At 39.9% G+C, this 21,315-nt stretch overlaps 1 protein-coding gene and 1 long non-coding RNA gene across 4 annotated transcripts in view; one reads left to right on the top strand and one right to left on the bottom strand.

The window, feature by feature from the left end:
- Positions 1 to 8,948: 8,948 nt before the first annotated feature.
- Positions 8,949 to 21,315, bottom strand: part of MUSK (muscle associated receptor tyrosine kinase) — a 93,355-nt gene continuing 80,988 nt past the window's right edge. For 2 of the 3 annotated variants that reach the window (XM_040481948.1, XM_040481947.1), the window contains 5 exons: positions 20,777 to 20,952; positions 14,138 to 14,339; positions 13,454 to 13,645; positions 11,604 to 11,752; positions 8,949 to 10,228 (listed from right to left, as the gene is read on the bottom strand). In XM_040481948.1, coding sequence (XP_040337882.1) covers positions 9,546 to 10,228; positions 11,604 to 11,752; positions 13,454 to 13,645; positions 14,138 to 14,339; positions 20,777 to 20,952 — 1,402 coding nt within the window. In that variant the 3' untranslated portion in view covers positions 8,949 to 9,545. Of the gene's footprint in view, positions 10,229 to 11,603; positions 11,753 to 13,453; positions 13,646 to 14,137; positions 14,340 to 20,086; positions 20,111 to 20,776; positions 20,953 to 21,315 lie in introns of all 3 variants that reach the window. The other variant, XM_040481946.1, reaches the window with a different exon arrangement.
- The window catches only part of LOC121034827 (uncharacterized), a 96,120-nt gene continuing 89,067 nt past the window's right edge, over positions 14,263 to 21,315 (top strand). The window contains exon 1 of the long non-coding RNA XR_005792636.1: positions 14,263 to 14,341. This is a non-coding gene — a long non-coding RNA (uncharacterized LOC121034827). The remainder of the gene's footprint in view (positions 14,342 to 21,315) is intronic.

Below are 21,315 nucleotides of genomic sequence, written 5' to 3'. Positions count from 1 at the left end.
TAAAATAATCTTAAATATTGTGACTCCTCAGGCATTTCCTGGTTTTCTTTGCCTTCTTAGAAACTGAATTTATTTGTGGTTCTTTGCTGTCTCAACGTCTCTCCTCTGTAAGTGCTTCTCTCCTTCTTCATTGTTTTTATTCCTCACTGTCTGTCACTTCTAAGAGACCTTAGGGAATGGAATGAAATCAGGGTAATTCTTTTTTGAGGCTGCCATAAACAAAGCAACCCAAGCGGAGTGATACCGGACGGATGATCTTGAGAGTCTCCTGGGAAGGCGATTTAAGTCACTTACGTGAGTAAAGGTAAAATGAACGAATACACGACACTCATGGACTCTCTCAAGATCCTTAAATATAATGCATCCCAGTGAGTGAAAAAAACCAAGGTAGCAAAACTGGAGTTGACGTTAAATCGCCTGTTGGGTCCCTACTTGTGTGAAGCGTCAACTGAAACAAGATGGAGCCTTCTACTAACCACCACGGGGCCAACACTGCTAAAAACGAAAGTCAGAAATTAGTGTCATGCCAACACTTCTAATTTTAATCATAGCTCTGAATAGTTAAGAGCACACCCAGAAAATGACAGTGTATATCTAAGTCTGGGGTTTTTTGTGGTTAACATCTCCCTGACCCAACCTTAGATAGTGCAGGTGGTTCCTCTTATGGGCACAATTCTAAATACGGTGTATACTTTCCAGAGGCTGTGGTTTGAGAGAAGAGTAATGATGGCTTCTTGTGTAATTACAGGTATGATGATGCAGCTTATAAGGAAAATATCCTTTGTGAATCTCTTAGTGTTTAATTAAGAGGGACTCCGTAAGGAAGACACGTAAAGGTTTAGAAGTCGTGTAATTATTTTCCTTCACCTGCAGTTTGTTTGATATTGGAGATGACATGCTCTTTCAGAAGGCAAGGCAACCATCTAGACACGTATTTTTTGTTACTTATAATGATAAGAAATGCACTGGCAACGACGTTTTGTTTTTTAACCAGACGCTCTTGCCTGTGAGTCTTTGTTACTGGTGTAGCTTCTGAGCCTTCATATATATAATGACTCAGTACTGAAAACTACGTGTTTGTACGGTCATCTATACCAAAGTAAAGGTTCATAAGTGCATGTATCTTGGTGAGTGTGCTACTTAAATCGACCTGAAACAAATACAAGAATGGTGACCTGAAATGCATGTGCTGTAAAGATTTGAACGTGCAAGGTCAGGCCAACCCTCCCCACGAGAAGGCGGGCTGTGGTTGAAGACATGAGTTGAGTACAGCATCAAGTGCCCTCCTCCGGGATCCCCACAGAGTGATGCACAGACCACGTTAAAAAAGGAAACACCCACATCGGTGCTGCAAATCAGGGATGGGTAACAGCTACCTTCAAAATACTGGCGAATTTCTGCCAGTCGTAATGGGAATGGGGGAGGCTGTTGGAAACTCTTAAAACAGGCCAGATCTGCCCTCTCGAGAATGAGTTTCTGAGTCAGCAGTACCAGGACACTAAGTGTGCACTCATTCTGGAGGGGCTCTGGGTCTCCACCCTGACACAAGAGGCAATACCAAGCTGTGAAGTGGTTTTCGGCTTTGCTCCTAGATCAGATCAGCCCCAGAGACAGAGCAGAGAGGGAGGGGAGGAGGATTTAAAGCTCTTTTCTAACAGGTAGTTAGAAATATGAGCATGAAGCTGCGGAGAGAGGATTGAGTTAAAGATAAAAATTTCAGCGTATTGTGGTATTTTTAGCCTTGCATGAGACGTCCGGATGAGATCACTAGAGGAGAAGATAGATAAGAGAGAGACGCTGCCCAAGGATTGGGCGGAGGCGTGTTCCAATATTCAGAGGCTGGGAAAAGACGGAGGAAAGGCAAAAACAACAAAGGAGATTAAGGAGGAGCAGGTAATTTCTGAGCTATTAAAATGATTCCAGAAAGGCTTCTTGGTCAAAATGGTAGGCCTGAGCCTTTTCCTTTCACCCCAAGATTTCACTGATGTGACAGTAAAAGTATGTGAATAAGAATAAATGTATATACATGCTGAGACCAACCTAAGTGCCATCATTTTGAATATTCGGAAAGCAGAAGGTATCTAACGTTCTTATTCGTGAATAACGCAGGCACAGGAAACCGCAAAGTGCAGCCTGCAGTACACGAGGGCCAGCTGTCAGGAGAGGTGGGAAGTGATTTCACCAGAGTAGACAGAGAGTCCAGGCTCTGAGTCAGCAGATACGGAGAGCAGGGATGGGCTGTGGGTTGTCTATCAGGGTGGTTGACGCGAGGCTCGCACATAGAACAGGTGGACTGAGAGGCTTTGCCACCAGCTGGAGCCCCCGGAAATGCTTTCTGAATGGACTGGAAGATTTGCCTGGTAGGGAAGCAGAGTAGAATATGGGAAGAATCTCAGACTCTCACCGGGGATAAGAGGGGTGAAGGAAAAATCGCCCCCTCCAGGAGTGAGACACACTGAAGTATTCAATCCACAGAGTAGAGGCTTTTCATCATTTTGGCAACTGTGGGAGTGCTCACTCGGCCTGCTTCTGCTCCCCCCACGAACCACATACTCAGAGCCCATAGGTGCAGCCATCCCATTGAAGAGAGGCCTGCTGCATAAACAGACCAACAAATCTGCAGCAGAAGCCCACTCCCGCTCCCCATACGAATCAAAGCAACTCTTCTTTGTAATTCTCTATGTTAAATCAGTGACATTTGTGGAAAACAAAAGCATGAGAGAAGAGAGGCAGAAGAAAGGAAGAAAAAAAATAACAGAAGAGAACTTAAAAACGTGGTGATATTTTAAATGATATATTATTTATAAAAAAGAATGCATATTAAAATGCATTATAACATTAAAATTGAATATCATTTCTTTAGCAATGCATATTTACATAATCACATTATTATAGATATTGTTCCTTTTCTTCATGATTAGAACCAACCTATTGTCAATACTCAAATCTTAATGTGTTGCAGAACCAAATGCAAATATAGAAACAGGGGTATAGCTGACAGCATGCAGCAATATACATATATATATTTAAAAATTTTTTTAACATTTATTTATTTTTGAGAGACAGAGAGAGACAGAGCATGAGCAGGGGAGGGGCAGAGAGAGAGGGAGGGAGACACAGAATCCAAAGCAGGCTCCAGGCTCCGAGCTATCAGCACAGAGCCCGACGCGGGGCTTTAACTCACAAACAAGGAGATCATGACCTGAGCCGAAGTTGGACACTTCACCAACTGAGCCATCCAGGCGCCCCTGTGTAAGTATATTTTTAAAAATATAACGATAAGAGGGGCGCCTGGGTGGCTCAGTCAGTTGAGCGACTGACTTTGGCTCAGGTCATGATCTCACAGTTTGTGAGTTCAAGCTACCCGCGTCGGGCTCTGGGCTGACAGCTCAGAGCCTGGAGCCTGCTTTGGATTCTGTGTCTCCCTCTCTCTCTCTTTCTCTCTGCCCCTCCCCCACTCATGCTCTGTCTCGCTCTGTCTCAGAAATAAATAAACAAAAATTTTTTTACAAATATAATAATAAGCAATATAAGTGATAATAAGAAGTTAATTAACATATCTCAGAAATTCGAGAGGAGTTTGAGTAAAAGTACTCTGAACTGCCCATCGTTTAGGAAGGGAGCTATTACATAGCTTTTCTAATTGATCAATTCAGGAAGAATATTTGTTATAAAGTAAGTGTATTTATTAGAATTGCAGTGATAATCACCAGAAGAACTGAAACCAGAAATGGGTAAAGTGGTTTGCACTTAAACTAGGACTAGGGATGAATTGGATGAAGGGATATTTAAATTTATTTGTACCCTTCTTAGGAGTGTTTAAAAAAAACGGGTGTGCGTATTGCTATTATTAATAAGTAACCATTATTTTATTTTACTTTTAATATTTAAAGTTTATTTTGAGAGAGAGAGGGAGAGAGAAAGCAGGGGAGGGGCAGAGAGAGAGCGAGAAAGAATCTGAAGCAGGCCCTGCACTGACAGCACGGAGCCCAATGCGGGACTTGAATTCATGAACCATGAGATTGTGACCTAAGCCGAAACAAAGAGTTGGAGGCTTAACCAACTAAGCCACCTGGGCGCCCCAAGCATTATTTTAAAATAAACCAACCAGGATCATAGAGGAAGAAACTCCTAAGTTTTTGAAACTATCATAATGCTAATACCAAATTCTAACAAAGAAGAAAATGGTAAACTTTTAATTTTATGAATTTATAAATATGGATGCAAATAAATGTTAATAAAACAGGTTTGGTAGTAAATTAAAAGTTTAATGTGACACATCCAAAGAGCGTTTATTCCCAGAACATAAGGATATTTCAACATTTGGAAATCAATTCATACATTTCTACTTATTAACAGATTAATGAAGGAAAAAGCCACAATTATCTCAAAAGACTGAAAATTCACCCTTCTTTCCTGTTTAATAAATTCTTATAGTAAAAGACAAATAGAAGTATGTATTTTTGACATGATAAAAGTGGTTAAAATGTGTATGACAAATTTTAGCTCCTTAATATTTAAAGTGCTTTTTACAAAGCAATAAGAAAAAAGATACACCAAATAGAAAAATAATAGGAGAAGGCAAATCACAGAGTAAATCAATTGTCCCCAAAACATTAAAAATATATTCAATCTTATCTCATTTAAAGAAATATAAGCATAAGCTACAAAATAGAATTTTAAGCTATTATACTGGCAAGTATTAAAATGCTCAGTATTGGAGAATTTGAAAGAAACAGGCTCATCTCTCATCTAGTTGGAAGATGTGTATATTGATAAATTAATTCTGGAAGATAATTTGTCAACATATTCAAAAGTATTAAAAGCGTATAGATAATCTTTGTTCTAGAAGTTACATTTCTAGAAGTTGTATCTAAAGAAATCACTTGAAATAGATATTTACAAAATTTAGCAAGAAGATTAATAATCAAAATATTGTATTTACAATGAAAAATAAAAATAAATGTCCAACAATGGAGTAATAGTTAAATATTATAGGTCCGTATGATGGAATATTTTTCAACCACCAAAAATGATGAGGCACATGAATACTTCTTGATATGTTGATGATTCATTCAGTGAAAAAAACAAAGATCAAAAGAATATAACCGTATGATCTGGTTTTCATTTAAAATGATTGTCTATCTCTATCTATCTATCATTTATCTATTTGCCTACCTACCTATACACTTATCTGAAAACAGCTGGAACTTTATTTATCATGCTGTTAATGTTAGCTACCACTGGTTGGTGTTTTTTCATTTTCCCCATTATTTTACACTATGTGTTGTTATTGCATATTATTGCTTATTTTCTTTTCAAAAGATTATGTATTGCTTGTGCAATAAAGTATTGCTTGTGCAATAAAAAAGTAAATGCTATTTTAAGGTAAAAGCATGTATATATTTTCCCTTTTGTGTAAAGTATGACAACGTTTCAATATTTATTTTATAAAATGACTCTTGCAAGTCAATTAGAGAAAAGAACAACACAGCAGAAAAACAGGCTATAGATGAGTCCCAAAATAAAAACTATGAGTGACCTAGAAACAAGAAAAATTCAACTTCACTAGTAATTTAAAGCATAAAATCAAAAGGAGATCATCTTTTTCTATCACCAAATAGACAAGTCTTCTAAAAAAAAATAAGAGAATTAATTCTCTGTGACAGTAAATTTTTAGGGCTACGAGAGATCTCTTGTACAATGCAGATGGGAACAATATTTCTAGAGAATATGATAATACCTAACAAAAGCCTTAATGTTGTGCATGCCATTTGGCCCAGACATTCCCTTTCTCACAATTTCCATAAAGAGATAATTACGCACACATGCAAATTAGGACGATCATCACAATATTGTTTGTAATAGTGAAAATTAGAAAAACTCAAATGTCCAAAAATAAATTAACTAAATTATGGTAATATTCATAACATGGAACCTTATTCAGAAATTAAATTGGACTTCTAGAAGAATAGCTAATGACATGGAACAAACAGTTTATAATACACTGTAAAGTGGAGAGAAGTGTTCGTTTTCTGCTTCATCACAGAACCAGGGAATATGTTCCTTTGGTGCCACATGCATTACCCCGGTATTCTTGTCACATTTGATATTCGACCACTTCACACAGCTTGTTGGTGCCTGTTCTGACGCTTGATAACAATGGTACTGTGAATGTCTCTCTCTTGTCTCTCCTTATAAATTTATACAGTGATTTTACAATGGGAAAGATCTGTATCTAACAAAGAAAACAGTACTGGTAAATAACGGGTCCATGTTCCTAAGATACAGAACCTGAAGGTGAGCACTAAGGAAATAAGGTAGTGACCTTAACATAACCTGGAAATGCACTTAGAACTGACAAAAAAGTAAACACGCCATTTATTTGACTTTGTGACTGAATCAGCAATCCCCAAATATACTCTTTTTGCTATTCAAGACTTGGAGAGACAATTAATAGTATAAGGGCTATAGGGTGTCCTTAGAAACTACGTACAAATTACAAATCCCGTCCATATAGTCATCAAGATTCAGTTGTTCCCTCTGTACTCATCTGAAGCACCATAGTGTCGTGGTTGAGAGCTCAGCCTCTTTTGGTCATAAACCAGGCTCTGTTGCTCTATGTGTTTGGGTCAGTTACATAATCTCGCTTTGCCTGTGTACTCACATAAAAATGGGCATAATGATAGTACGGACATCACAGGGATAGTGTGCTATTAAAGTTACTATACTTACAGACCTTTGAATATACATGGTAAGCATTCATTAAGTACTAGCTGATGGTATTTTTATTACTACCATTATTATAATGGGATTTTTGCTGATTTTTCAGTTACTGCAAGTATTTAAGAAAATCGCGTGGTTTCCCTAATACTTGCTTGCTTAGTAACTCACTCATTCTCTCACTGTATTTCCCTATATCTCTGCGCTTTGTTTGCTTTGGGATCTTGAATACCAGAGCCCCAAAAAACACACAGAGAATCCATGAGGCTGTAGAGGCCGCGAGGAAGAGTCAGGAAAGTTAAGGGCAGTTATTCAGCGGCAGGGAGGGAAACAGAGAATAGCTCGAAGTGGTGAACAACAGAACCAGAGCTGTGGACACCCGGTTCTGAGACGGGATGCCTGCAGCATGAGCCATACGTTGGGTACTCGGAGTTCCTGTCCTGACTCCGATTTTCTTTCGGGTAGCTTTTCTGATTGGCTTGGCTGCCATGTCTTTCTTTTACAATGAAACTTTCTCAGGGGCGCCTGGGTGGCTCCGTCGGTTAAGCGTCGGACGTGGGCTCAGGTCATGATCTCACGGCTCGTGACTTCGAGCCCCGCGATGGGCTCTGTGCTGGCAGCTCGGGGCCTGGAGCCTGCTTTGGATTCCGTGTCTCCCTCTCTCTCTGCCCCTCCTCTGCTCAGGCTCTCTGCCTTTCTCTCCAAAATAAATAAATAAAATTATATAATAAAACTTTCTCAGCTGAGGAAATGTGAGGACTTCTTTGAAGCTTGCACAACATATATGACACGCACGTGTGAACCATTTAAAGTATGCCATGGATATCCACACAAAAGATCCACACTGGATGCTGGGCCTCTCCAGCTTTTCTGCTTTGTTGGCCACTTGGCCTTTTGTTATGGACTCGGGCTGCAACCTTATTCTTCAGCTAGCCCTTTGGATGACTGTCTCAATTTTGGACTTACAATCATGACTTTTATCTAAAGCACCTCTCTAGGTCTCAGTCCTGAGCTCTGACTTCTCTGTTATATGAATCAGAATTGTGAATAAGCAGGTCCTCACGCTGTCATAGCAATGGAATCTGCTTGGGCCTGAAATGGAAGGAAGGTTGTGATAGAATCTGTAATAGTCAGATGGGCTGGAAGGAAAGGTACATGAGCAGGAAGGAGGGTTTTAAAAAGTAAAATTGATAGAATATCAGGGAGGAAGGAGTGGGTAAAATCCAGGGTAATTTCTGATGCTTTTGTCTAGATTACATGGAGGGACTATGAACAAGAAATGGCAGGTTTTTGCAGCAAAGACAACAAGTTGTTGCATGAAAGAAAATTTGATTTCAGTTGGATTCTTCCAGCAGACAGCTGAAAATTTCCTTTTAAAAATTCATTTCCCTAACTACCAATTAGTTTGAATTAAAGTAAGTTGGTCTACAGTAGATTGTAATTTTCTCTTCCCTGTTTATTTGCTTTCCAGGAGTATTTGGGTTCACATCATTTCAGAAATGAATTCATTTTATTCATGTTGACCTTAGAAAAACATATATCATGGGGGGGGGTCCTCTCAAAAATCTGTGCATCAGGGATCTGAATTCGAGAGGGTTTTTATTTCTTAAACAATCATAAAATGTAATAAGACAGGGTTAATAGTCCTACAAAAAAGTTGGTAACCAACACTATATTAATGCTATTGCCTGTGGAATTGTTTTCTAGAAGGAAAAAAAATATCAAAGTGCACAAAAACATCAAGTTTGAAATAACTTAGAGCCATAAGACCATCTTGAGAAATCTCCTACACTATGGTTTAGGAGATTTAATAGACTGTGGCAATACATTAGTGGATGACAAATTTGAAATGTGTAGCTTCAGAAGCAAGTACAGGAGAAAATAGTATTACTTTGCAAAAGTTATATACACATTAGTCTACGGTGTTAGTTTAAAAGTTATTATTTCTGCCTGGGTATTCATTGTATATATGAGATGAAAAGAAAAAAAAATAAATAACCAAAACAGGACATAAAGCCCTGCAAAGTGAAAGAAATAAAATGAAAGCAAAGATACAGAGAAAATTTTCAAAGAAAAAGATAAATACAAAAACGTATTTCAGAAAAACTGTAGGAATAAAATAAGCAGATGAAATTTAGGACAAGTGCCCACAAAGGAAAAACTTCCAAAGGAGAAGAAGCATAAAGACAGAAAAGGAAATTAAAAATCACAGTGGGGATATGGCCTTACCGATTTATCATTTTATTCCTTAGAAGCCCTCTATCAGTAAAGTATAACCACAACTCTGGAGAACACAAACAAATATAAAATTATGCACAAATGCAAGAAAGAAATTCAATTAAAAAAACAAAACAAAAACAACTAGCACCCGTCATCTTTGGGTGGGAGACAAAGAATGGTTTTTTCTTCCTAGTGTTCTGTAGTTTACCTAAGTGTCTTACAGAAAGATATACTACTTTCATATGGACAGGAGTAAACTCTATTGAAAATGAAGCTCTGTATCACATTTCATATTAAAATTTAATCCAGCAGAGTCTTACTCTGCTGCCAGGCGAGTCAGGAACTGAAGAGGATGCTCTGCTTCCCCGTAAACCATGTCCTAGTCAGCCTTTTCAAGTTGGAGTGGTCTACGGGATGAGCTCTGCACTTTGCTCTTGGTGAGAAACTGACCTCCCCGCTACTCGCGCGTGGTGCTAGCCGCCCCGGTACTCGCGCGTATCCGTCCGCCGTGCTGTCGTCCAGGTGGGAGAAGCGGCTCGGATTCCTGCAGCTCCCAGAGTCTCAGCCAGGCCTGCGGTGCGTCCCCCGTCGCGTCCCCGCGCTCAGACGCCCACTGTCCCCTCCGCTCTCTCGCACATCCGCTGCAGAATTCGGTGAATGCTGGGGAAGCTGGGTCTGTCGGCGGGCAGCTTGCTCCAGCACAGGCGCATCAGGTTGTACAGCTCCAGGGGGCAGTCCTCCGGCCGGGACAGGATGTGGCCGTCGCGCACGTAGTAGATGACCTCCTCGTGGGCCATGCCGTAGTAGGGCTGCAGGCCGTAGGAGAAGATCTCCCACAGGACCACGCCGTAGGCCCACACGTCCGACTCGGTGGTGTAGCGGTTGTAGAAGATGGACTCGGGGGGCATCCAGCGGATGGGGATGGCGTCGTTCTCGTTAGCTTTGTAGTAGTCCGCCGAGTAGATGTTCCGCGAGAGGCCGAAGTCGGCGATTTTCACCACCATGTTCTCACCCACCAGGCAGTTCCTGGTGGCCAGGTCCCGGTGCACGAACTTGCGCTCCGAGAGGTAAGCCATGCCGGCGGCCACCTGCCTGGCGATGCACAGCTGCTCCGCGCAGGAGAGCGGTGGCGGGGCCGGGCTGGCGGCCTGGGCCCTCCCGGACAGGTCGCTGTGACTGAGGCTGCACACGGGGTGGGGGGACATGCTGCGGAGGAACTCGTTGAGGTCGCCGTAGGCCATGTATTCAAAGAGCAGGCACATGGGCTTCCCGACGGCGCACACGCCTGCAACCGAAATCACGGCCCTCGTTAGGGTGGGTGTCTCAAGTGACACGGGGGAAAGAGCGCTCCCAAAGCACTTGGTGGCCACATTAGAAAATAGGGGCCCCGGTATTCTGTGGACGGCATCGCACTCGAACCCTGACCCCATTTGTTTGGGTGTCAACGTCTGCCTATTTACCTTTTTTTTTTTTTTAATTTTTTTTTCAACATTTATTTATTTTTGGGACAGAGAGAGACAGAGCGTGAACGGGGGAGGGGCAGAGAGAGAGGGAGACACAGAATCGGAAACAGGCTCCAGGCTCTGAGCCATCAGCCCAGAGCCTGACGCGGGGCTCGAACTCACGGACCGCGAGATCGTGACCTGGCTGAAGTCGGACGCTCAACCGACTGCGCCACCCAGGCGCCCCTACCTTTTAAGATTCAGCTTATCCATCACTCCTAAGTGCCTCCACTGCAGACACTGCCTGTTACCAGATTTGCCTTCTATCAGCCTTTAGCGGAGGACCTACCGTCCCGTGACAATCGTCCATTTGTTTGAGGTTTCTCCTCCAACGTTTTAGCGCTCTGAAAGCAGAAGTCATGTCTTATTCTTTTTTTAAATCCCACACACCTACCACGTGTGCGGCACAGCAAGTACTCGGTACTTGTTTGCCGAGTGAATTTACAAATGGCGCTTGCTTTGAGCATGTAAACTACTTGCTCTTCCCGCTCTTTCTATGGGGAAGGATGGTAAAGAAGATGTATGAGATTTGGAAAGGATAACACAATCCAAAATCTTAGGTAAAGTGCTCAGTAAAATTTTTCAAAACTTAGCTTTTAGGATGTTCATTCTAGAAAGAAAAAAAATGTTAACATAAATGGAGTCTCAGGGTTAGTGCCAGGAGGACATGTGCAAAACTTAAATTCTTGCTGTATTTGAGAGGGAAATAGGACACCTTGAAATATTAGATCATTTGGGTGCAATTTCACATCACTGTAAAAATAGATTATTAGACCTATTATTCTTTTTTTCAGGCAAAAATTAGAAGTCTCTGTTCAAAAAGGAAGAGAAATAATGAATGCTATTATCTTGGCTTATTTATATTGGGCCTGGTTTTTAATTCCAGGGATTTAGCAATCAGTATATTTATACATTCTAGAGAGAAAATTAAATGACAACATACTTCTCTGAGTAATTTAAAAAAAAAGCGATGTTTTGAACTGAGGTTATTTAACGTAACGTTCCACTCCTTGGTGCAGAAAATATATGGGAAGGAACAGGGATGGCTCTCTGACAAAGAAGTGAAGGAAAAAAGCACAAATGTAGGGGTAAAGGAGGAAACCTTGGGAAGCTTCTGTTTGGGGGATGCAATGCATTTCTTCATTTCTATAGTCATACCTAAGAGTTTCACAATGTTAGGGTTATCAAATTCTGCCATGAGGGCTGCCTCCCTCTGAAAGTCGGCTTGCATGTCTGCTGAGGCTTCTTCTTTGAGCATCTTCACTGCCACCATTGTGAACGGTTCATAGGGAAGTAAGCCCGGAGCCCTGAGAGATACATTTGTTTAGAAAGAAATCAAAGATCGGGAACACCATCTACCCACATTACTCTACCCACATTCATATACATTCCCTCCACTTTTGCAGCCTTTCCCAGAGCCACAGAATCAGAGTAAGATGCCAACAGTAGATCGTACCTAAAACTCCTTGACTCCAATTAATAAAAATCACTGGGACTATTTTCAACACAGATTAAGTTTGAAAAATACATTATTTGTACATTTCAGGAATTCTAAAGTACACAGATCCAATGAGATTGTCATTACCATCCTAAACCCTTAATGTCTGGCCAGACTCGAAATTCCTGGAAGGCAGGGACCATGGCTTATTCTTTATATCCCTCTAAAGCCTCAAATGGTGCCTTGCGTATTTTTGGTTCCCAGTACGTATTTGTGTGAGGTTTTCATTAATTATGTAACCTCCATACCAGGGCTACTATGAGTGGAGTTGAGGCTGTGTCCTGCCCAAGAACACCAGGACAGAATGACAATTAGTGATTAAAACCAAGTCCACATTCTCTGGCCCAGTTGTGTGTCTTGAGCCACATCCATGCATAAAGGGTATTTCCTTCCAGTTCACAGAAAGGCAGTAAATGGGCTAGCATTGACCCTCATATGTACTCCTTCCTTGAGCTCATTATGTTCTGGCATGTTTGCATTATTTTTTCCTTTTTCTATTTTTGCCATTCCATGGATATCTATTTATTTTTAAAATTTTATTTTTTTTTAATTTACATCCAAATTAGTTAGCATATAGTGCAACAGTGATTTCAGGAGTAGATTCCTAAATGCCCCTTACCCATTTAGCCCATCCCCCCTCCCACGACCCCTCCAGTAACCCTCTGTTCTCCATATTTAAGAATCTCTTATGTTTTGTCCCCCTCCCTAGTTTTATATTATTTTTGTTTCCCTTCCCTTATGTTCTCTGTTTTGTCTCTTAAAGTCCTCATATGAGTGAGGTCAAGCAAAATTAGTCAGAGAAAGACAAATATCATATGACTCCATGGACATCCATTTAATATCTACACGTATCAGACTCTGAATTCTTCTTTTTTAAAATTTTTTTAGTGCTTATTTATTTTTGAGAGAGAGACAGAATGCAAATGGGGGACAGGCAGAAGGAGAGGGAGATGCAGAATCTGAAGCAGGCTCCAGGCTCTGAGCTGTCAGCACAGAGCCGGATGCGGGGCTAGAACTCAAGAACCATAAGATCTTGACCTGAGCTGAAGTCAGACGTTTAACTGACTGAGCCACCCAGGTGCCTCAAGAGTCTGAATTCTTAAATGGAAACACTAGTTCAAAGTAAAGTTTAGATGAAGTGAAGAATATAGCAATAGAAAATGGAAGAGAAGTAAATTTTAGAATTATTTACTAAAAACAAGGCAAGAAATTATGATTAAAATCTGTGATAAAATTATTTCTGAAAAGGAAATATAATTAAACTTTGCTAATTGCTTATAATTTGAATACAGCATAAATGAAGGTTCTCTCCTTCTGCCCAGCCCTATTTTCCAGCAGAGAGAAAAAATTATTAAGATTCAGAGTGTAAGTACTCCATGAGATGAGGTTAATGATGTGAAGAATTACTTGATAATAGGTATCATACATTCAGCGTAGGCATCAAAGGAGCGGTCTCATAGCCTTTCAGGTACAAATTCGGTGGAAAGATTTTTCACATGGGTAACTTTACCTTGCTTGAAAGACCCTTCCAAATGCTCCTTCGCCAATATCTCTCACATATTCAATGTTATTCCTTGGGTACTCCAGGCTCAGCAGTTTGGGATTCAGCAGGAGTGGCATCCTCTGGTACATGGGGTTGGGATGAAGTCTGTCTAGTAAGAGCTCAGAGGGAAGAGTAGTGAGGGTTACCGCCGCTGACTCTCTGCAGGTAAGACAGGCAAGATTGATAATGAGCTCAGGGTCAGGTGAGATCTTTGTACTCAGGCTCGGGTTTTAAAGAGAGAGGATGCTAGGAGGAAACAAAACAAATTATACTAAGGCAACGGAAGACCTTCAGTTTTAGAGCAAGAAATATTTCGTTTGGTCTGGAGTCAAAAAGCACATTTTTGCGGGAATTTTGTCACTATCCAGTTGGCATAGCAATGGGGCTGAGCTGGAGTAGCCATATTCTTCCAAATTATTGTTTAGATTCTCTCTACTATGAAAAGTTAACATTAGGACATGTGATCCTTTGCAAAAAGGTATTGATATTTTTAAAGATCATGGTGGGGTGCTTGATCTTAAAGCAAGGCATTAGACGCCCTAAAGAGACTGGCCGTGTTGTATAGATCCCTCTTCCCATCCCCAATTCCCATGTTAAGTTTATAGGTTTTAATATATTACTACATGTGATTAGCTTCAATTAGAATCTCACCTTTTCTTATTTTTCCATTGTTTTCGTCTCCGGCAGCAATAAAGAGTAGTTACAGTAAGAAGCGCAAATATTGCAAAGCTGGACATGATGGAGATTATTACAGTCATGGAGTATGTAGGTGAGACGGACAAGGAGGAAGAAGAAGAGGAAGGCAGATTTGGAATGTCCACACTTGGCTTTGAGGACGTCATTGGTGGGAATGCTGTAAGTGAACAATAATTTTTTTCATTCATTCTTAAACTTTTAAGAAGCAATGTTTGTAGTCAAGGAATCTTCGCTAAAGTCAAGCAAGTTTAGTAAGCCAAATTTAATTTTAAGAATATGTTTTTATGGATCAGGTCGTCCCTGGTTATATATTTCTAAAGTCCAAGTGTAATAATCCAGAGGTGCAAGTAAATCCAACTTGTAGAATCACAGAATTTTAAAGATGAGACCCAGAGAAAGGAGCTGTTTTTTTCCAAGACAAATGCAGATCCTGGGTTAGTGCTGTTCACACTGCATCATGTTTTTTATGACCTGACAACAGTTATGGAAATTGTTAGGTTATTAAATAAAATAATTTCATGAAATTATATTTGAGGACAGGACTGTCTAAAGTTGAGCTTTTATACACATTTACTGTTGATTTACAAACAAAACAAAAATAATAGGAGATGAAGAGTGGAAATATTAGACACAAATGAGAATTTAGTTCATCTAAAAATTGAACTGTCAAGCTCCGATTAAAAAGGTCAGTGCAGAGGCATCTGGGTGGTTCCATCGGTTAAGCATCTGACTTCGGCTCAGGTCATGATCTCACGGCCCATGAGTTCGAGCCCCGTGTCGGGCTCTGTGCTGACAGCTCAGGGCTGAAGCCTGCTTCAGATTCTGTGTCTCCCTCTCTCTCTGCCCCTCCCCTGCTCACACACTCTTGCTCTCAAAAGTAAATAAATATTTAAAATTTTTAAAAAAAAAGTCAATGCAGTATGAAAACAAGGTAAAATCTGCATTTCCCTGGAAACCGACAGAAGCCATGTTCATATCACTCTGTAGAGTACAAAGTCCACTGTGTATCTGTGAAAACAACTTTATTAATTTATATTCTTTTAATTGACTGGTAAAGACAAAAACACAGATACAGGGTATTTTAATAATATTGACAAGAATGTTCTAATAGCAAACAATATCCTTTGTACCCTACACAGAAAGTAGCCACAGTGACAGATTAGAAAATAGTTTGCTGATAGAGGATGTGAGCTTTGGCCAAAGCCGTCCTCAATGGTAAACTCAGTGTTGTCTCTTTCCATTAGATAAAAAGGATGAAAGTGAATGAACTAGACGTTTAACTCAAGACTTTGGAAAAGAAACAAAAACTACAGAAAACAAAAATAGATGATAAAGTAACAGCCAGGTACAAGCAGTAATTAATAAGTTAGAATACACATACCACAAATGCTAGAATTTAAAAATAGGTCAAGGTTTGGTCTTATCTTTATTAAAGTAGTCTGGTAAGTAGGATTTTAATTTTTAAAAGATAAAAGCATAAACATGAAATTAGGAATGGTAAAGGAGTTATGATAGTAGAATGTAATTATGCAATAACATTTTTTAAATCTTTAGAAAAATGATAGGACCACATTGCCAAATTGGAAAAATCAGAAAATCTGAAGATAGTCATAACCAGGACATTTAAAAGTCTTTATAGAATTACAGAGACATTCTTTTGGTCTCAGAAGAAATAAAATTCCCAGATTTTAGAAAATGTTACAGTAAGAGAAAAATCTATGAAATTATTTTAGAAAGTTATTATAATACTAATATCACACCCTGGCAACATTAGCACCAAAGAAAAGTGCGTTCCTAGATTAAGGAACATAGCTTTAAACAATCCTAAACGAAATGTTAGAAAGTGGCTGCAATATAGCAAAAGAATTATATGTTTGATATACAGACATATATTAATATAACACATCACAAAATCAAAAGAAAACTTTTATTGCAGCAGACGCCTAAAGAGTTGGAAATAGGACACTTGCAAAAGCAGAGATTACAAGGGGTGTCCATGTAGGACTTCTTAGTGTAGCAGTGGACACAGTTATTACGGCCTGAGCACTGGTAGCTGGCAAATGGTTTTAAAGCCCATGGAGACCAAGTTTGGTCCCTTCTGTGACAGGAAGAACATCAGCACAGGACTGGAACTGGAGGAACAGCACAGCAGTGCATTTCGGAGCAATGACAGCATTTCTCATCAGGTGTCACAACAACAGTGGACTTAGCCTTCCCGGGTTCCTTTATGATTGGCTTGAAAGCCGATCTGACTTTCTTTGGACTGAGTCATATGAAGGTTTTTTAAAAAATCAATCCAAGATGGGTGCGGAGGGGAAAGCTAGATTTCCTGCTAATAATAAAGTAGGAGTAATCATTGAAAGGCAGAAAGAGGTGACTATTTTTGTATCTGGACTTTATAGGGCAGTTCATACTTATTTAACATGGAAAGGAATGCAATGTAATTTGTAAAATTGGTAGTATAATCTCATTAGTAAATATAAGGATAATTTTTTTTATCAAAAATATCACACATATTGGGGAGCCTGGGTGGCTCAGTGGGCTAGGCGCCTGACTTCAGCTCAGGTCATGATCTCGCGGTTTGTGGTTTTGAGCCCCACATCAGGCTCTGTGCTGACAGCTCAGAGCCTGGAGCCTGTTTTGGATTCTGTGTGTGTGTGTCTCTCTGCCCCTCCCCTGTTCTCACTCTGTCTCCGTCTCTTTCTCTTTCTAAAAAAAAAAAAAAAAAAAAAAAAAAAAAAAATCACACATATTAAGAGAGTGATCCATGAGGACTTAGTAAGATTTATTTTCAAAATGCAAAAATTGGCATTGTTTGAACAATAATTTTGCTTTATGGATTTAATTATATCTTCCTTTCTGGCTAGTTTTGTTATTCCTTGTTTATTGCCTCTGATCCGTTTGCTGTGGCCTTCCCTAGAGGGACATCGATTATCTCTTTGAATCTAAATTATCAATCCAGATCTCCAGCATCTTTTTATCTTTGTCTTCTGTCATCAATTTTACCTCCACCCTTTTCCTTTGAACATCAGGGGAGTTTTTATTCACTCATTCATCCATACATTAAGGTAGTCATTAAGTTAGTATTGACATTGGGTCTCAAGAGTACTATGGTGGACACGACAAGTCTTTGTGTTAAGGTATTTAGCTAGGAAATAATTTGTAAACCGACAATTCTAATAAAATGTAATTATAATAAAATGTTGTAAGACTGATAAGCTTGTGAACGGCCTGGGACAGCTCAATTCTAGGTCTAGGCAAACTAGGGAGGTTTTCTGGAGTAAGTGTTTAAGTTGAATAAAAAGGGAACAAGCAGTCGAAGGTATGTGTGTGTGGGTGGAGTGGGGGGGGGGGGGGCAGGGGGCAAGTAGGGAGGTAGTGTTCCACAAAGAAGGAGTGGCATGTATCAGGGTCCAAACCAAGGAGTCGGCATGCTTCCCTAAAAATGCATCTGAAAGTTTCATTGTTGAGTTGGGGGAGTGTGTCTAGGTAAGGCTGTAGATACCAGGTCTGGGTCATAAAAGGCCTTGCATGCCCAAGTACATAATTTGGACTTGGCCCTGCAGTAAATGGAGAGAATCATCAGAGGGTTTTAAACAGTGGAGTAGCGTGATCAGCCTTTTGCTTTAGAAATATCACCTGCCTGCAGCCTGACCTCCATGGCCGATTTCAAGCTACCAAGACAAAGAAGGTCCTGAATGCAGAGTTGGAAAGAGATGTTCTGTGACGCCCCATTACATAGGATTTCCACTATGCGGATAACAAGGATAAAGAGAAAATCCTTGAAGTTGCTTTCAAAACAGAAACACATTGCTTATAGGAAAAAGTAAGCAGACTCGTACCAGACGACCAGTCATTTCCAAACCTAGAAGCTGGAAAAGAGTGAAATCACATCTGCAGATTCCTGAGAGAAAAAGAAATGTCACTCAAGGCTATGTCCAGCTCATTTAACTTTTAACTATGCAGGTGAAAGCAAGCTAATCTGAACATTGCAAGGAAACAGAGACTCTGTCACCCACAAAGCCATCTGAGGAAACACACGAAGTATGTGCAGCCTTGTGGAACTCAGGAATAGTGAGATGTCTGCTCAGCAGACAAAGTAAATAGTACAAAGACATCGCCAGCTCAAAAAGACATTTCACTTCAGCAAAAGAAGTTATACAAATGAAAACTACTGAAATCTTACTGTGCGTGTTCAAGCAAAAAAAAAAAAAATCTTCTGTCACCCTTCTAAGTGAACTGGCAATACCCTTTATAGAGTTTACTCAGAAATCAAGAAACTTCAAGAAATATTTGAGGGCTTTATACATTCCGTAAAATATGGACACTCGACTGAATAAGGATGACTTCTTTGCTTAGCTAGCAACCTGCCTGAGAAGCTGAAGCCGGTTGCTTCAGTAATAATTGCATTTAACCAGGGAGCATACTTTTAGACAATTCTCCATGACATGGTCAGGTGAAATGATCCGTTTATGACATTTGGAGTTCATTTTCTGACATGTCCCAAAGATTTCATAAAAATAGGTTAAGAGTAGGAAATTGGTTTATTGTTAGCTAGTTGTAGCTAACAATTTTTAGAATCAGTATACAAGGCAGAAACATGGATGCTTTCTCTGTGTGTCCCTGTCTGATCTAGGACTGAAGGTCGGCACCTTCCACATGGTAAACCCCCAGTGAGTGCTTGAATGGATGAATGAGTAAACAAAGGGTAACAAAGACCACCGTTGCCAATTAAAAGTCCAGTCAAAGTAGGCTTTAGCTACTTATATGACAAAGGATTGAAGCATTTCTTTTTCATTCCTTCAATTTGGAAATAACAATTTGACAGGCTTGCAGAATAATACTTTATAGGGTTTCCATACCTCTCTTGTTTATTAATGCTGAGTGATTCAAGTGGGACCAGTAGCATTCTTTTCTTTTTATACTTTTAAGTCTTAGTTCTTGAAGGAAGCTGGTAAAATCAAGGCCTGGCACTTTGCCAGGTGCAGAGGCAATTAGGCCCAGAATATACCTCATAGGAAATGAGTATGATTGAAGCCCTAGAAAGCTCAAATCAGAGGAAGTTAATTGAAATGAAAAACTCTTCCAATTTCATTCTGAAGATTTCTGCATTCTGGTAGGGTTAAAGCATCACCTGATTCAACCTCGTGTCTAGGCCTCTCTTTGCAAGCAACCATCTTGAGTTCCTTCCTAGGGATTTGGAGGCATCCACTTTTAAAACCATTTGATTTGGGGGCTCCTGGGTGACTCGGTTAAGTGTCTGACTTCGGCTCAGGTAATGATCTCACAGTTCATGGGTTCAAGCCCCGCATCAGGCTCTATGCTGACAGTTTAGAGCCTGGAGCCTGCCTCCGAGTCTGTGTCTCCCTCTCTCTCTCTCTGCCTGTGCTCTGTCTCTCTCTCTCTTACAAAAAAACCCAAACATTTGATTTGACCCTGTAAACTTCATACTGGAAATCAGATGTCTTAAAAAACATATCTTCCAAAGGAAAGATCTCTTGTCACAAATGAAGATCATGAATTGGCTCAATGAAGAAATAAATACTTGTTTTCATCTGTAAATAATTAGATGGTATAAAAATCAAGAATGCAAAATCAGAAGGTGGCATTTTCAGTTGCTTATTTTGTGGCCATTGAAAGGATAAAGCAAGTTATAACCTTGGGGTAGGGGATCTCATTTGTATCATTCACTAAATATGCTGCTCTTCATGGCCTGATTAGAAGCTGTAAGCTGAGATCTCTGATGATCTTCCTTCATGTTTTACCCCAGTAAGCAGAGGAAAACAGCCTTTGAGAAGGGACGTACATCCTGTTCTGGACATCATGTAGTAGGAGTGTAAATACGCATGCACGAATCCAATTACATACACATAAGGGTTCAAGGGCACAAACAAAATTACTTACTTGTTAAGTTTTCTTTTTTATAATCTGAGGGGGAAAGGATAAAAATTTGTTTTAAATGAGCATCCAGATATCTCACATATTTTGTGAGAGAGTGCTAAGAAATGCAAGTTCTCTTTCAGCTTTTCAGCATACAACTGGTCAACATGCTTTGCATTCGAATGAGAAAGGATTATGTCATTGAAATTAAACCAGCTGTTAGGGCTAACAACATAGCTCTTTACAAACGAAGTTCATTAAACAACATGCAGCGATTCAGCTTTGTTTTGTGAGATCAGCACTTTCAACCATGTGGCTTATTTTTGCATGCTTAGAAATCTGCTTCGTTGGCTAAGAAGGGGGACTTTATTCTTTTATTCCACTCATCTGACATAATATGAGGTTTCTTAGCCATTCTCTGCACATTCCAAAAACCGTTGCAAGCTTTCATAAGATCCCCTTATGAAATAAGATCTTAAGCAGCAGTTAAAAGTGCTCTTTAATTTCTTTTTGAACCAAATGGAGTAAACTCTTATGCTGACCTGTGCAATTAGGGTGGACAGTAGGATTTTGTGATTAGGTCTCTAAAAAGGGCAGAACTCAAAAAATAAGTTAGAAATGCTTAGAAATATTAGGAGATTTAAGCTCACAACTTAGTTTCTTCAAAATAGTAAATTTGTCGTAACCTCTAAAGTATCGAGAGAACTCTGTTACCTAAATATGGCAGTCTGGTGCAGGCCGTGGGGTCCCAGTGCATGCTGGGGAGTTTGGTGCATTCTGGCACGGGGAGCAGGTGCATCCCAGATCTGTAGAGTCCTCTGTGAGTCTTCTCTTCCATTGCCAGCCATTCTTTTGCACAGAAGAGCTCCTTTACTGCCAGGCAGTATTCTCTAAAATATTTTAGGTAGAACAAAACTTGATGAGTCATAGCATGTTAAAGCCAAATTTGTGGCAGAGCCTAGATTCTGTATTTTCCAAAATATCATCACAGTACATTGTCTGCTCTTGCAAAAGCATTTTTTAAAGGATCCTTTATTGTAAATAATGTGAGACTTTATGAAATATAGTGTATATCCCTGAGACGAAATGCTGTCTTGTTTGGTTTTCATGGTGTAGCTAACACTACTGAGGGGGAAAAGAATTTTTAAGCTCAAAAGGAATCCCTGATATGCATTCCCTCATATTCATAGTAAAATAATTACAAAGGCACAGAAACAAGGTGCATTGAGTTTAAAAAATACACATAATAAAAG

This window comes from Herpailurus yagouaroundi, unplaced genomic scaffold (genome assembly GCF_014898765.1).
Source record: "Herpailurus yagouaroundi ecotype Mexico unplaced genomic scaffold, PumYag 160, whole genome shotgun sequence".
NCBI lineage: Eukaryota > Metazoa > Chordata > Mammalia > Carnivora > Felidae > Herpailurus > Herpailurus yagouaroundi.
Note: the sequence above shows the minus strand (reverse complement) of the source record. Positions and strands in the feature narration are given on the sequence as shown.